Below are 14,627 nucleotides of genomic sequence, written 5' to 3' on the forward strand. Positions count from 1 at the left end.
GCTATTGATTTATTAGTGTAGAGGGCTGTGTTACAGAGACCGATGTTATACGAAAGGAAGGGCAGGGGAAGCTCATTTCAGAGCCTGATGTCTCTGGACTCCTGTGCTCATGCCTCAGATCCCCCTGCGGTGCTGCCTTGGTGCAGAGCGGAGCCAGAGCAGCAGTGTCATGGGGGGCTTTTCAAGCCCTGATGCTCAAGCTAGTATACAACTATGGTTTAAAACAGTGGGTCAGGACCCAAAGTGGGTCAGGACCCCATTTTAATGGGGTCACCAGGTCTGACATTAGACTTGCTATGGCCTGGGGCTGAAGCTGAAGCCCGAGCCCCACCTCTGAGGGCAGAAGCCAAAGCCCAAGGGCTTCATCCCTGGACAGCGGGGCTCAGGTTACAGGCCCGCCACCCGGGACTGAAGCCCTCGGGCTTCGACTTTGGCCCCCGCCACCGGGGCAGTTTGTCTCGGGCTTTGGGTTTGGCTTCCCCCACCCAGGGCGGCAGGGCTCAGTTGGGCTCAGGCTTTGTTCCCTCCTCCAGGGGTCGCATAGTAATTTTTGTTGTCAGAAGGGAATCACAGTGAAATGAGTTTGAGAATCCCTGACAGAATCTGTAAACAACAGTGAAAGATGAGCCAAGTCATCTACCAATGAGAACTCTTGACATATTTGTCCTGTGTTCCTTTTATCACTAACTCATTATAACCAATAGAATTGTTACCTGCAAATTAGCTATGGAGGCGGCGTGGTGCTATCACAATGGCCCCACTTAAGACTTTTCTGAGCTGTTGATCTTACCCTGTCTGTAGCCCATGTAGTCATAGTGATTATAAAATATGGTCACTAAGGGTATGTCTACACAGCAATTAAACACCCACAGCTGCCCCATGTCAGCTGACTTGGGCTCACGGGGCTCAGGCTGCGGGGCTGTAAAATTGCAGTGTAGACATTTGGGCTTGTGCTGGAGCCCAAGTTCTGGGACCCCACGGCTGGGGAGAGCCCCAAAGCCCAGACTCCATCTGAGCCTGAATGTCTACCCTGCAATTTTATAGTCCCACAGCCTGAACCCTGCGAGCCTGAGTCAACTGACCCAAGCCAGCCGTGGGTGTTTAACTGCTGTGTAGCCATATCCCAGGAGCCTAATTTCTTCAAATATAACTTGTGCACAACATTTCAATTAATTTTAACCATGTAAAATGTTTGAAGTTTCTACATTATTCCATTAACAAGATCATTCAGAACAAGGAAAAGACACAGAAGCTAAATTTCTTAAAGGACATATCTTAAGATTAGTTTTAATACAAACTAATCAATTACTGGTAAATTCTCTGTACAAGTATTCTGTTTTTACAACTGTAAGTTTAGGGGAGGATGCACTTTACTTTTCATACGTTACAAAGCAGTTGAATCCTTGCTCTAAGTTCAAACTGGAACTCAAACTTAACTGTGAAGCCACAGCCAGCATTTCCATAATAAATTATTTCTAAAAAATAACCTTCGGTATGTATAATAGGGTCACTTACCCAATCTGGCATTAAGATACCTATGCAACAATTTCTCTTCCCTAGGATCCTTCTGTAACCAGGCTCTTAGCCTGTTCTCTGTCACCTTCTGCCAAGACTTACCTAGGCTCCTTCCCCACCTCCTCCCCATAGCAGGGTTGGTGGAACAATTTGTATAGTGGGGATGCTGAGAGCCACTGAACCAATTTGTAAACCCTATGTATGATGGAAACCACTTCAAGCCAGGGGGTGCCCCAGCAGACCTAATTCCAGCACCTGTTCACCATAGGGAATCCCCATTGATTATGGAGGAGCCTCCCCAGCACATAGTTTTCCTCCTAGCACTCCACATTGGATTCCCACAGGAAGCCCTCACTGGTCTTTCTCTAGTTCCTGGAGTGCCTCCCACCACACTGTTGTTCCTGCTCCCTTTCCACGCACAGCATGGGCTGTAGTTTATCTCTTAGCTAGCCTAGCTGTCAGTCACTTGCTTTATGGACTGTCACTCCCATGATGCGTGGGGTAAACCAGGCACAGATGAAGTTGGGCCCAAATTCTCTCCAACCCTGTGATAGTACGTTGACTGGGTAATTGCACATCTAACTGCCATAGTTGTGCAAACAAACAGGTATTCATCCATTTTTTTTGCATATTTGCAGAGGCCAATTTGAAAATTTAAACCCAAATATTTAATTCTTTTAAAAAACACATTTTAAAAACATATACAATGCAATATAGAGAGTGTCAGAGCATAACTGATAAATTGAAAAAAACCTGGCTCTTTACCTAAGCAGTACATGTCATTTATAAACTGTTTTTTCTACACTTACTGGCAAAAACACATCTGTATATATATATCTAATCTCGTGGGCCAAAATAAAACAACTCAAGTAAAAAAATGAAAGTTTGTTTTGAAAATTCCTTTCATTTTGAGTCCCTCTGACTATTAGAAAACTTTTAATTTGAGCTACAATGAACTCTTTGCCAGAGTTTCAAACTCTGCCAAACGCTCTGTTCCAGACTTTCTTTAAAACAAAATCTCATCTCACTGGACTCTGTTCACCTGGTAGGTTAATGTTGGGCTTATGACCTCCTAGATTCAAGAGATAAAACTTCCTTCTGTGATCGTTATCTTCTGTGGTAGGCTTAGTGTGTCTGTATAAGAACAAATTCTTTGTAGGCCATCACAGTTCACTCTATCAGGAAGTCATCTGAGGTAAAAGGTGATCCCAGATCCTGCTGGAGAAGACCAGACTGAGACTTCTCCAAAGGTCATACAAAGCTCAGAATTTCAGGTCCATGATCTTCATGTGAGTTTTTTCCAAGTGCTGGTTTTAACATCACTGCACTAACTCTTTAGCAGCAAGGTGGTTTTCCATTTTTATTATAAAATAAATGTTCTGGAGAAAGAGAATAATATACCTATGTCCTCAAGGTGTTTCTTCTCAGATGTCTTTCAGTAGAACACCATATTTAGAGAGGGGACCTTTTAACATGAGTGCTTAGTCTGGTAAACTCAGAACCATTACCTTTATTATTATTGCTATTATTATTTATTATTTGCATTGCCATAGCGCCTAGGAGCCCTAGTCATAGTCCAGGGCCTCTTGTGCTAGGTGCTGTACAACACAGAACAGAAAGTTGATCCCTGCCCCAAAGAGCTTAGGCTACTCTCATGCTCCAGTTTCTTTTGCTCTAGTGCAGGGGTTCTCAACTTCATTGCACTGCAGTCCCCTTTTGAAAACAAAAATAACTACATGACCCCAGAAGGGGGGACCAAAGCCTGAGCCTGCCTGAGCCCTGCCACCTCAGGTGGGAGGGGGGGAGCAAAGCCAAAGCCCCAGGTGGGAGGCCAGTAACCTGAGTCCTGACACCCAGGGCTGAAGCCCTCGGGCTTCAGCTTCAGCCCTGGGCAGTGGGGCTCATGCTTGGGCTTCAGCCCAGGACAGTGGGCCTTGGGCTTCGGCCCTGGACAGTGGGGCTCGGGCTTCGGACCCAGACCCCAGCAAGTTTAATGCCAGCCCTGGTGACCCCATTAAAACGGGGTCGTGACCCGCTTTGGGGTCCCAACCCACAGTTTGAGAACCGCTGCTCTCGTGTGATTGGGAAGATTTGGAGTCTCATGCTTTAGTGGATTAGAACCATCTCCATAACTTCCAGATTTGTTCTCATGGCAATGCCCATGACTAATATCTTTGTTAAGCTATGAATCGCACTGCAACTACACTGGTTTGTGTGTGTGATTTTTTATTTATTTATTTATTTATTTTTTACTAATTTTCCCAGAAAAATTCCATTCTGTGGTGAGATGTGACAGGTGGTATTTCACAAATTATTTAAAAATACTGTCTGTCTGCTTTTATCCATTTTAATTTTTGTGTTGCTATTTTTATTATTTGTATGACATTAGAATCTAAAGATCCCAAATGAGATTGGAGCCCATTGTTCTAGGTACTGTGCAAACATATAATGAGAGATAATCACTGCTCTACCAAGCTCACAACATAAATAAACAAGGTAGGCAAAGTGGTGGAAGAAAAAACAGGCACAAAGAGGTGAAGTGTCTTGCACAAGATCACACAGCAGATCTGTTGTATTAATTTAGATGGAATATATGGGCTAAAGGTGTTAACATAACCCAGTCACTGTCTAACACTAAACAGTATTAAAGAAGGTTTGGCGTTTGGCTTACAGAGACCTCCGTCTGCTTATTACCATGCCAAACGCATTCCTTCTAACCTTTTATTAAAGATACAAAACCAAAGGAAAAATAGTTAAAGAACTTGAAATGTACAGTATTAAATAAGACTTTATTCTTAACTATATACTTTGTTCCCCTTCCCTTTACCTGGAGAGAGTTTTTAGAATGGAAACCCCGCTGGACAGTCTTAGCTGGTTGCAAATGTGGTAGTAATTGTCCTTTTGAGGAAAAGAGAAGAAGTTTGGTTGAGATGGGCTGGAGTTGTTGATCTTGTTAACAATCCCATTTCTGAAGATGACAAAACAAGACAAACAGACTCAAAAGGGGGAGAGGAAAGAACTGTAAAGATAGAAAATGTAGCTTCTGTCTCTTATGTTGACTCTCACTTATAACCTCACTGTTGAAAAAAGCACGGGCACAGTACATGGTCATATCAGCCACTCCGAGATCTGGCAAACTTGTACCAGTATCAGGCTGCGTAGAGCACTGCTTTTAGCTGCCTTCTTGGTCACAGACTTATGGCAGTGGTCCAGAATATGCAATCTTGCCCAGCTAAGCCAGACTCTTGTAACACAGAAGGAAAAAGGAGAGAGAGGGGAAAGAGACAAAATACGGTAGGGAAGGAAAAGGACACATGGGGGTGAGGGGAGGGACAAAGTCTTGCGTCTCAGGTGGTGGTTGGAGTTTATCTGGAGCCAGTGAAGTTGGAGATTTCCTCTGGCTTCCTCTCTCTGGCCTGGTCTTGTCAGGCATTACTCAGGATTAAGGTGAAGAAGGTGGGGCTAGTGAAGCTCTTTCCAGTAGCCAGTTTTTCTCTCAAAGTCTCTTTCTTTAAGGAACCCAAAAGGGACTGATGGGTCGAATAGCTCATCTACTCCTTATTTTGTCCAGTCAGGCCTAGTTTCAGCCACACCAGTTTTGGTTCACTGATTTCTGGTTCCCCACTTCTCTTGTTTACCAAGCATGATGTTAACATGATGTTAACACAGTCCCTGAGTTATATCAGTAGGCCTTTCTGTCTTGCTTTTGCACCTTTTCCCATCAGTATTTGTTATTCTAGGTTATTACAATAACTTATTAACTTACACTCACTTTTTGCAGTTAAAGTCACAATTAGGGTAAATTGGTACACTCAGTTATCACAATAGGTCAATGGCAGAGCTGACCTTAAAAATTCTTCAAAAAAAATCTTCAAAATTCTTTCTTCATTCAACTAGCATGTCCTCTGTTTGATAGCCAGTTTTAGCCTGAACCAACCCCTTGCATATGGGTCCCTATATCACTCAAACATTTGCACATCACAGGAATTACGTCATCTGCTTTTGATGAGCAGATGTAGAACACAGGGGTTCTTCTTCATATGTGTGGTATGGCAGCCCACAGCATCTCACAATCTGCCCTAACAGCCTTACATGTATATTAAGCAGTAGGACTGACAAGAGTGAAACCTGTGTGGACCCACAGGTGAGAAAAGCAATTTATGCCCAGTAGAATCATTAGTTAGATAAAGTACAGCAGGGCTTAAAATGTATGTATAGGCTTCTCTATGGCGCTCATCACCGTAATATAAGAGTGTCTCTTAACAGTAATGAATTTGTCCTAACAAGACTGCTGTGAGGTAGGGAAGCACTATTACCCCCATTTTAAAGATGGGGAACCGAGGGACAGAGTGATTAAGTGACTTGCCCAATATTTGTGTATATTGTGTATTTGCATTCAACTATGAAAAAACACCACACACATTTCCCATGTGTAGATGAATTCCCCATTTACTAAAAGCTGGTGTAGTAAAATAGTTAAAAGCATATGAACCTTGCATTAAACACCAGAGCAGCTTGGTACTGTATTAACTATTTTAAACTGCTTTTTTTTCGTGCTAAAGATGAATCACTGTGGAACGCAAGCCCCTGTCTGGTTATCTCTGATGGAGTCAGAATCCATGCCTCTACCTGGTGAGATCAAACAATTAACAGCTTGTGCAACGTGGCAGTTTTTCTTCAGCACTACAAAAGACTGCTGCCTTTTCCGAATCCCTGTCAGTGTGAGGAACTGTGGAGAATTCTTTGTTTATTTGCTGCAGCCCACCCAAGGATGTATGGGGTATTGTGCAGAAGGTGAGGAAGCACATCCTATCATTTTACAAAATCTGTGTGTGTTAGTAAATATCTCTTACTCATTTTTTTGATATAGCATTCATTATTTTAATGTGTTGTTCCTTGCTTGATTTGGCGTCATATTGAGTGAAAACATACATTTAGAATTTTTCCCGTAGCCTTTACTTGTAATATTGATAGTGTAGATCAATAATTTATTGAGATACCATGGTGAGATAAAACTATATGTATGAATATATTTTGTTGAGTTATTGGGTATTTAAAAATACAAGAAATTCAACTTTGCATATATCAGTTATTAGTGGTTTGATCCACTAGTAAAATACCTTTTTTGTCTTGCTATAATTAAACTTTTCTTTCTGAAGAGTATGCACATTTTATTTAAAAAAAATTAAAGTTGGAAACACCAACAAATAACAAATGTATTTGTATAAATGGGGTGTAAAAGAACTGGAAAAATATCTTTGTAGAGTACCTGTAAAGACCACCTGGTGTTCCCAAGGGAATTGCAACTAATCCCAAATGATCAAGTGTCTGCTAGGATCCTTATTCTGCAATTAGATTTTCTAGCATAGATCCCTATGCCAGTACAGCGCCCCATCACATGGGCTAGAGGGTTCTGATCAGGGCCGGCTCCAGGCACCAGCTTTCCAAGCAGGTGCTTGGGGCGGCATTCAGAATGGGATGGCGGTCCATGTCCCGCGGCGGCAATTTGGCGGCAGCTCCGCTGCTGTTGCGGCAGCGGCAATTCGGCGGCAACTGCTTGGGGTGGCAAAATTGGTAGAGCCGCCCCTGGTCCTGATTCAGGAAAGCACTTAAGCATGTGCTTAAATTGGGACCTATATTTGTACTATCAATTTTGTACAGTCTTTTTGCAGATGCAAATTTAAAGGTGGGGTTAAGGCCACTTTGAAAATTTGGTCTTTAATGTCATCTTCACAAAAACTCTGATTCAAGTGATTTTGGATAACTAGGGAAAAATCTCACCAATCAAACTCTTAGAATTTAGGAATTTGTGCTAATGTACTGCATTAGTAGCAAATCAGAGTAGTCTACTCTATCATGTATGGAAATGTACAGATATTTTACCTTATAGCAGTGGTTCTCAACCTGTTAATTGTGAGCCGCAGATTGAGAACCACACCCCTCCACCCTAAAGACCACCCACAGTCCCCTATGCCCAGAGCCCCTGTTCAGAGCAGGGCCAGGAGTAGAGCCCTTGGTACAGGCCAGGCAGCCGGACCCCAAATCCTGCTGTGTGGGGCCGGGCAGGAGCCAGAACTGGACCCCGCTCTGCAAGGCTGGGTAGCAGCCAGGATCCCCAGCACCGAGCCAGGAGCGGAGTGCCCAGTGGGGCCGGCAGCCAGCACACGAGAAGCGGGGCCAGGAGCAGAGCCCCACCTAAAACCTGGGGCAAACCCCTAGTTCCCAGAGCCTGCACACGCACAAACCTATCCACAGACCCACTCTCTAGCCCTCTGCCCCACTGCGGCACTCACAAGCCCCCTGCTGGCAGGAGCGCTGGTACAGGCTGCAAGACGCCAGCCCCGCCCCCTGCCAGACCAGAGTGGCAAATTTTGAAATTTTTTTTGCACATAGCTGGGCTGCAGCTGTCTGTTAATTGAGCCGCATGCGGTCGCAGGCTGAGAACCGCTGCCTTATATATTATTTTAATTAATACAGATCTGCTAATGCACTAAATCACATTATTTTATAAACAACTTGTGATGCGGTATTCACACCACACTAGCCTAGGAAGGGTTAATGAGGCTGAGAAGGGGCCAGTTAAGTGTATAGGTCACAACTGAGGGAAATTAGATGGCCTAAGTAACCCTGGATTGCTGATGGAGCCAAGCAGAAAAGGAACAGATGAGCCTAGTATAAAGCCAAGAAGATGGCAGCAGAAAAGGGCTTCAGTGAGGGAGTCTATAGCTATTCTCTGGACATAGGTGAGGGAAGGAAGGAAACCTAGGGGGAGAATAGGAACCCTGGGTATCCAGGCCATGAAGGAAGGGTTACCAGATGTGTGATGAAGCAGAAGCTTGAGAGAGGCAGAGTAGGAAAAGGCATTAGCAAAATGGCAGCAAGGTGAGATCTTGCAGATATTGGCTGCTGATTAGCAAGTTCCTAAGCTGGAACCAGGAGTAGAGGACAGGTCTGGGTTCCCCTGACAGCCACTGAGGGCAGCGGATTTGGAGACTGCCTGGGATGGTTTGTCCTTTGGGACTTTGATACCCTGGATGGGGGAAAACACATAGTGACTTTGTTGGAGGGGCAAGCTATGAGGAGGGAGCACCCGAGTCAGAGAGAGGGAGAGCGGTGCTGCTGGCAAACAACGGAAGGTGAGGTTGGATCTGGAAGGAGCTAATTTCCAAGCCGTCAGGAGAAGGCACCCTAGTAGAGAGTGTACCTCATGACATGACGTAATAGATTAGAAAAGTTCCATTTACATCTGATGACTCTGTTAACAGAAAAGTTTCTTCTACTAAAAAAAGGAGAGAGAGGGTGTGAGACACCAGTTAGAGATCTGGTCAATGGATTTCATGGGCCTCAAACTCCCACTATTAATCTGATATAGGAGAGTAACAGCAGTACCTGGCAAAGGGTAGCTGCATGGGTGCTCTGAGCCTGAAGCACGTTTTGAAGCCAAGAACTTCTTTCTGCAGCTTTACTGGGGCTATGTCAACACTAGCACTTTTGTCATATAAATTATGCTGCACAGAGGTGTGAAAAAACACCCTGAGTGATGTAAGTTACACCGACAGAAGAGCCAGTGTGGACAGTGCTATGTCAGCGGAAGAGCGTTTCCCGCTGACATAGCTACTGCTGCTTGTTGGGGGTGGTTTAATTACATCGATGGGAGAGCTTTCTCCCATCACTATAGAGTGGCTAAATGGGAGATCTTACAGCGGTGCAGCTGCATCGGTACGCTTGTGCCACTGTGCTCTCTTGTGTAGACATGGACTGAATTTTGTCATATTTTCATAAGAACGGCCATACTGGGTCAGACCAAAGGTCCATCTAGCCCAGTATCCTGTTTTCTGACAGTGGCCAATGCCAGGTGCCCCAGAGGGAATGAACAGAACAGGTAATCATCAAGTGATCCATCCGCTGTCAGTCATTCCCAGCTTCTGGCAAACAGAGGCTAGGGACACCATTCTTGCCCATCCTGGCTAATAGCCATTGGTGGACCTATCCTCCATGAATTTATCTAGTTCTTTTTTGAACCCTGTTATGGTCTTGGCCTTCACAACATCTTCTGGCAAGGAGTTCCAAAGGTTGACTGTGCATTGTGTGAAGAAATACTTCCTTTATTTGTTTTAAACCTGCTGCCTATTAATTTCATTTGGTGACTCCTAGTTCTTGTGTTATGAAAAGTAGTAAACAACACTTCCTTATCCACTTTCTCTACACCAGTCATGATTTTATAGACCTCAATCATATATCACCTTAGCTGTCTCTTTTCCAAGCTGAAAAGTCCCACTCTTATTAATCTCTCCTCATACGGAAGCCGTTCCATACCCCTAATCATTTTTGTTGCCCTTTTCTGAACCTTTTCCAATTCCAATATATCTTTTTTGAGGTGGGCGACCATATCTGCACACAGTATTCAAGATGTGGGCGTACCATGGATTTATATAGAGGCAACGTGATATTTTCTGTCCTATTATCTATCCCTTTCTTAATTATTCCCAGCATTCTGTTTGCTTTTTTGACTGCTGCTGCACATTGCGTGGATGTTTTCAGAGATCTCTCCACAGTGACTCCAAGAGCTCTTTCTTGAGTGGTAACAGCTAATTTAGACCCCATCATTTATATGTATAGTTGGGATTATGTTTTCCAATGTGCATTACTTTGCATTTATCAACACTGAATTTCATCTGCCATTTTGTTGCCCAGTCACCCAGTTTTGAGAGATCCTTTTATAACTATTCACAGTCTGCCTGGGACTTAACTATCTTGAGTAGTTTTGTATCATCTGCAAATTTTACCACCTCACTGTTTACCCCTTTTTCCAGATCATTTATGAATAGGTTAAATAGGACTGGACCCAGTACAGACCCCTGGGGGACACCATTATTTACCTCTCTCCATTCTGAAAATTGACCATTTATTCCTACCTTTTGTTTCCTATCTTTTAACCAGTTACCAGTCCATGAGAGGACCTTCCCTTTTATTCCATGACTACTTACTTTGCTTAATAGCCTCCCTTTGGTGAGGGACCTTGTCAAAGGCTTTCTGAAAATCTAATATACTATATCCACTGGATCCCCCTTGTCCCCGTGCTTGTTGACCTCCCTCAAAGAATTGTAGTAGATTGGTGAGGCATGATTTTCCTTTGCGAAAGCCATGTTGGCTATTCTCCAACAAATTATGTTCATCTGTGTGTCTGACAATTTTGTTCTTTACTATAGTTTCAACCAGTTTGCCCGGTACTGAAGTCAGGCTTACTGGCCTGTGGTTATCCTCCAGTCATTTGGTACAGAAGCTGATTTAAGCTGAGTTAGTAGTCCTGCAAGTTCACATTTGAGTTCCTTCAGAACATCTGGTCCTGGTGACTTATTACTATTTAGTTTATCAATTTGTTCCAAAACCTCCTCTAATGACACCTCAATCTGGGACAGTTCCTCAGATTTGTCACCTAAAAAGAATGGCTTAGGTTTGGGAACCTCCCTCACATCCTCAACTGTGAAGACCGATGCAAAGAATTCATTTAGATTCTCCGCAATGGCCTTGTCGTTCTTGAGTGCTCCTTTAGCAACTCGATCGTCCAGTGGTCCCACTGGTTGTTTAGCAAGCTTCCTGCTTCTGATGTACTTAAACATTTTTTGGTATTACTTTTTGAGTGTTTGGCTAGCTGTTCCTCAAATTCTTTTTTGGCCTTCCTAATTATATTTTTACATTTGCGAGAGTTTATGCTCCTTCTATTTTCCTCACTAGGATTTTACTTCCACTTTTTAAAGGATGCCTTTTTGCCTCTCACTGCTTCTTTTACTTTGTTTTTTAGCCATGGTGGCTCTTTTTTGGTTCTTTTACTATGTTTTTTAAGTTGGGGTATACATTTAATTTGAACCTCTATTATGGTGTCTTTAAAAAGCTTCCATGCAGATTTCAGGGATTTCACTTTTGGCGTTGTACCTTTTAATTCCTGTTTAACTAACCTCCTAATTTTTGTGTAGTCCCCTTTCTGAAATTAAATGCTACAGTGTTGGGCCGCTGTGGTGTTTTCCCCACCACAGGGATGTTAAATATAATTATATTATGGTCACTATTACCAAGCGGTCCAGCTCTTGGACCTGATCCTGTTCTCCACTTAGACTAAATCAAGAATTGCCTCTCCTTTTGTGCGTTCCAGGACTAGCTGCCCCAAGAAGCAGTCATTTAAGATATCAAGAAACTTTATCTCTGCATCCCTTCCTGAGGTGATATGTACCCAGTCAATATGGGGATAGTTGAAATCCCCCATTATTATTGAGTTTTTTATTTTAATAGCCTCTCTAATCTCCCTGAGCATTTTGCAATCACTATCACTATTCTGGTCAGGTGGTCGGTAATATATCCTTAGTGCTATATTCTTATTATAGAAGCATGAAATTACTATCCATAAAGATTTTATGGTACTGTTGGGTTCATTTAAGATTTTTACTTCATTTCATTCTACACTTTCTTTTACATGTAGTGCCACACCCCCACCAGCACAACCTGTTCTGTCCTTCCAATATATTTTGTACCCTAGTATTACTGTGTCCCATTGATTATACTTATTCCATCAAGTTTCTGTGATGTGTACTATATCAATATCCTCATTTAATACTAGGCACTCTAGTTCACCCATCTTATTATTTAGACTTCTAGCATTGGTATATAAGCACTTTAAAAACTTGTCACTTTTTAGCTGTTTCCCATTAAATGATGTAATTGAATGAGACTTTTTTTCATTTGACTGTTTCTTATTAGAGCCTACATGTATTTTATCATCTTCTATACTCTCCTCCTTACTAGGACATAGACAATCTCCATTGTCCCGTAAGGGATGTCTCTGTCCGAACTACATGCTCCTCCATACCTGTCGGCTTTCCTCCAGCCCTTAGTTTAAAAACTGCTCTTCGACCTTTTTAATTTTAAGTGCCAACAATCTGGTTCCATTTTGGTTTAGATGGAGCCCATCCTTCGTGTATAGGCTCCCCCTTTCCCAAAAGTTTCCCCAGTTCCTAATAAATCTAAACTTCTCCTCCCTACACCATCATCTCATCCACGCATTGAGACCCTGCAGTTCTGCCTGTCTAACTGGCCCTGTGCGTAGAACTGGAAGGATTTCAGAGAATGCTACCATGGAGGTCCAGGACTTCAATCTCTTACTAGCAGCCTAACTTTGGCCTCCAGGAGCTCTCTCCTATCCCTCCCCCCTATGTCACTGATACCTATATTTACTATGACCACTGGCTCCTCCCCAGCACTACACATAAGTCTATCTAGATGTCTCGAGAGATCTGCAACCTTCACACCAGGTAGGCAAGTCACCATGCGGTTCTCCTGGTCATCGCAAACCCAGCTATCTATGTTTCTAATGATCGAATCACCCATTACTAATACCTGCCTCTTCCTAATAACTGAAATCATACAAGCAAAGTCCTTTTTACTTTTGTGCTTTTCTTGCTGCCTTGTCTGCTGCTTCCTCGTTAGCATTTAACAGCTGCAAAATGCCAGTTTTCAAAAAGCGATTGCCAGATGAGATGAGAAACAAATACAAACTTTGTATCATTGGATTATGGAATAGCATAATCTGCTCCCCATTCTTGCTAACTCATGAGTGTTTCAGTGTGGTTGGATCTCAGTCTTTCTCTTTTACCTTATGAGTGTCTAGCTGCTTTTTAAAATGTTTCCAAGTGTCCAAGTATTTTCATGTTTAATCAAGGCACCACTGCTGTTGTACTCGTTAAGAGTCAGGAAAAAATTTCTTGCTGCATATTGCACAAATTGCATAATGGCAATTGCACAAATGCTATATCTCTTAGGCCACTGTAGGAGAGATCATTTTTCAAATTAATTTACATGGAATTCAGCTAAGTCATAGGTCTGAATTAATCCATAAAGCATTTAGGCTCTTATTCAGAAAAGTATCCCTATTCAGGGCATGCTTTAGCTCCTGGTTAGTCACTAGCCAAAATCCAGGGGAACATGCTGAAAAACAGTCTCTGTATTAGCCAGTGTGGGAGGGCAGTGTCGATGCTCCATGCCCTGCCCCTTGACACAACCTATTTATTTGATATATCCATCTTAGGGTTTTGTACGGACTCCCATCACTGTCCTATGTGATCCTGATAGTGAGGATTGATCTATTTGCAGATACCAGAGTTAGCCTTTAATTAGTGTTTTAATTATATTTATCATTACTTAACATGCAGCAATATTTTAAGAGAGCTGGTATATAATTAATCTATTTATAGATATACTACTTAAGGAACTTCTTTATTGTTGTTTCAGAAGCAAAACCACAAAGATGTGAACCTGGGGAAGTGAAAACTCAAGGTGTCTGTAATAGTAAGTATTTTGTCTTGACTTTCAAGATTTTCTTTATACCCAGGATCTAATAATTTCAAGATTTTGTTATATTTTTTACATTTATTGTTGGTAAATGAAGTGTCTTGTCCTTTTGCCTAGAAGAATTTAAAACAGCATCTTTAGTAATCAGGTAAGAAACAGCTTGTATCTCAGGGTATGTCTGCACTGCAAAACAAAACAACTATGGAGGTGAGCCTCAGAGCCCGGGTCAACTGTCTTGGGCTCACAGAGCTCTCGCTACAGGTCTAAAAATAGCAGTGTAGGTGTTCCCACTTGGGTTGGAGCCCAGGGTCTGAGACATTCTGAAAGGAACTTTAAAATATTAAACTTATTTTTCAGGTTTAATAGTTTTATAATAAAAATTGAACTTTTAGTGCTTTTTCAGGCACTTATACCAAATACACATCTCAATGTCTATCCGTGAAAGGAATACTGTCAACATATTTAGGGTTTTCCATTGCTTTGCGGAGGTGGAGGGGGTTCCAGTATAGATGTACCCTCAGTAAATATTTCCGTTTAGTCATAATCTATTATTTATGTTTTTATTAATCTGGAATTGTACATGTGCATCTGGCAATGTTTTCAGTGGAAATCCTTGGGGCCCTAAGATCTCTCCATATGATCTGTTGCAGGGCCTTAGATTGTAATTGCTGTGTAAAATGTGATTCACATTATGACTCCATACACAAGTACTAAATAAGTAATAATCATGGTTAATAATGTTGATTTACAAGTTACTTTGATTTGCAGATTCC

The 14,627-nt window shown here is 42.4% G+C and overlaps 1 protein-coding gene across 1 annotated transcript in view; it reads left to right on the forward strand.

Moving 5' to 3' along the window:
* Positions 1-14,627, forward strand: part of VWDE (von Willebrand factor D and EGF domains) — a 68,863-nt gene that overhangs the window by 10,826 nt on the left and 43,410 nt on the right. The window contains exons 3-4 of the mRNA XM_077809384.1: positions 6,078-6,309; positions 13,795-13,851. Coding sequence (XP_077665510.1) covers positions 6,078-6,309; positions 13,795-13,851 — 289 coding nt within the window. The remainder of the gene's footprint in view (positions 1-6,077; positions 6,310-13,794; positions 13,852-14,627) is intronic.

Source organism: Eretmochelys imbricata, chromosome 2 (genome assembly GCF_965152235.1).
Source record: "Eretmochelys imbricata isolate rEreImb1 chromosome 2, rEreImb1.hap1, whole genome shotgun sequence".
NCBI lineage: Eukaryota > Metazoa > Chordata > Testudines > Cheloniidae > Eretmochelys > Eretmochelys imbricata.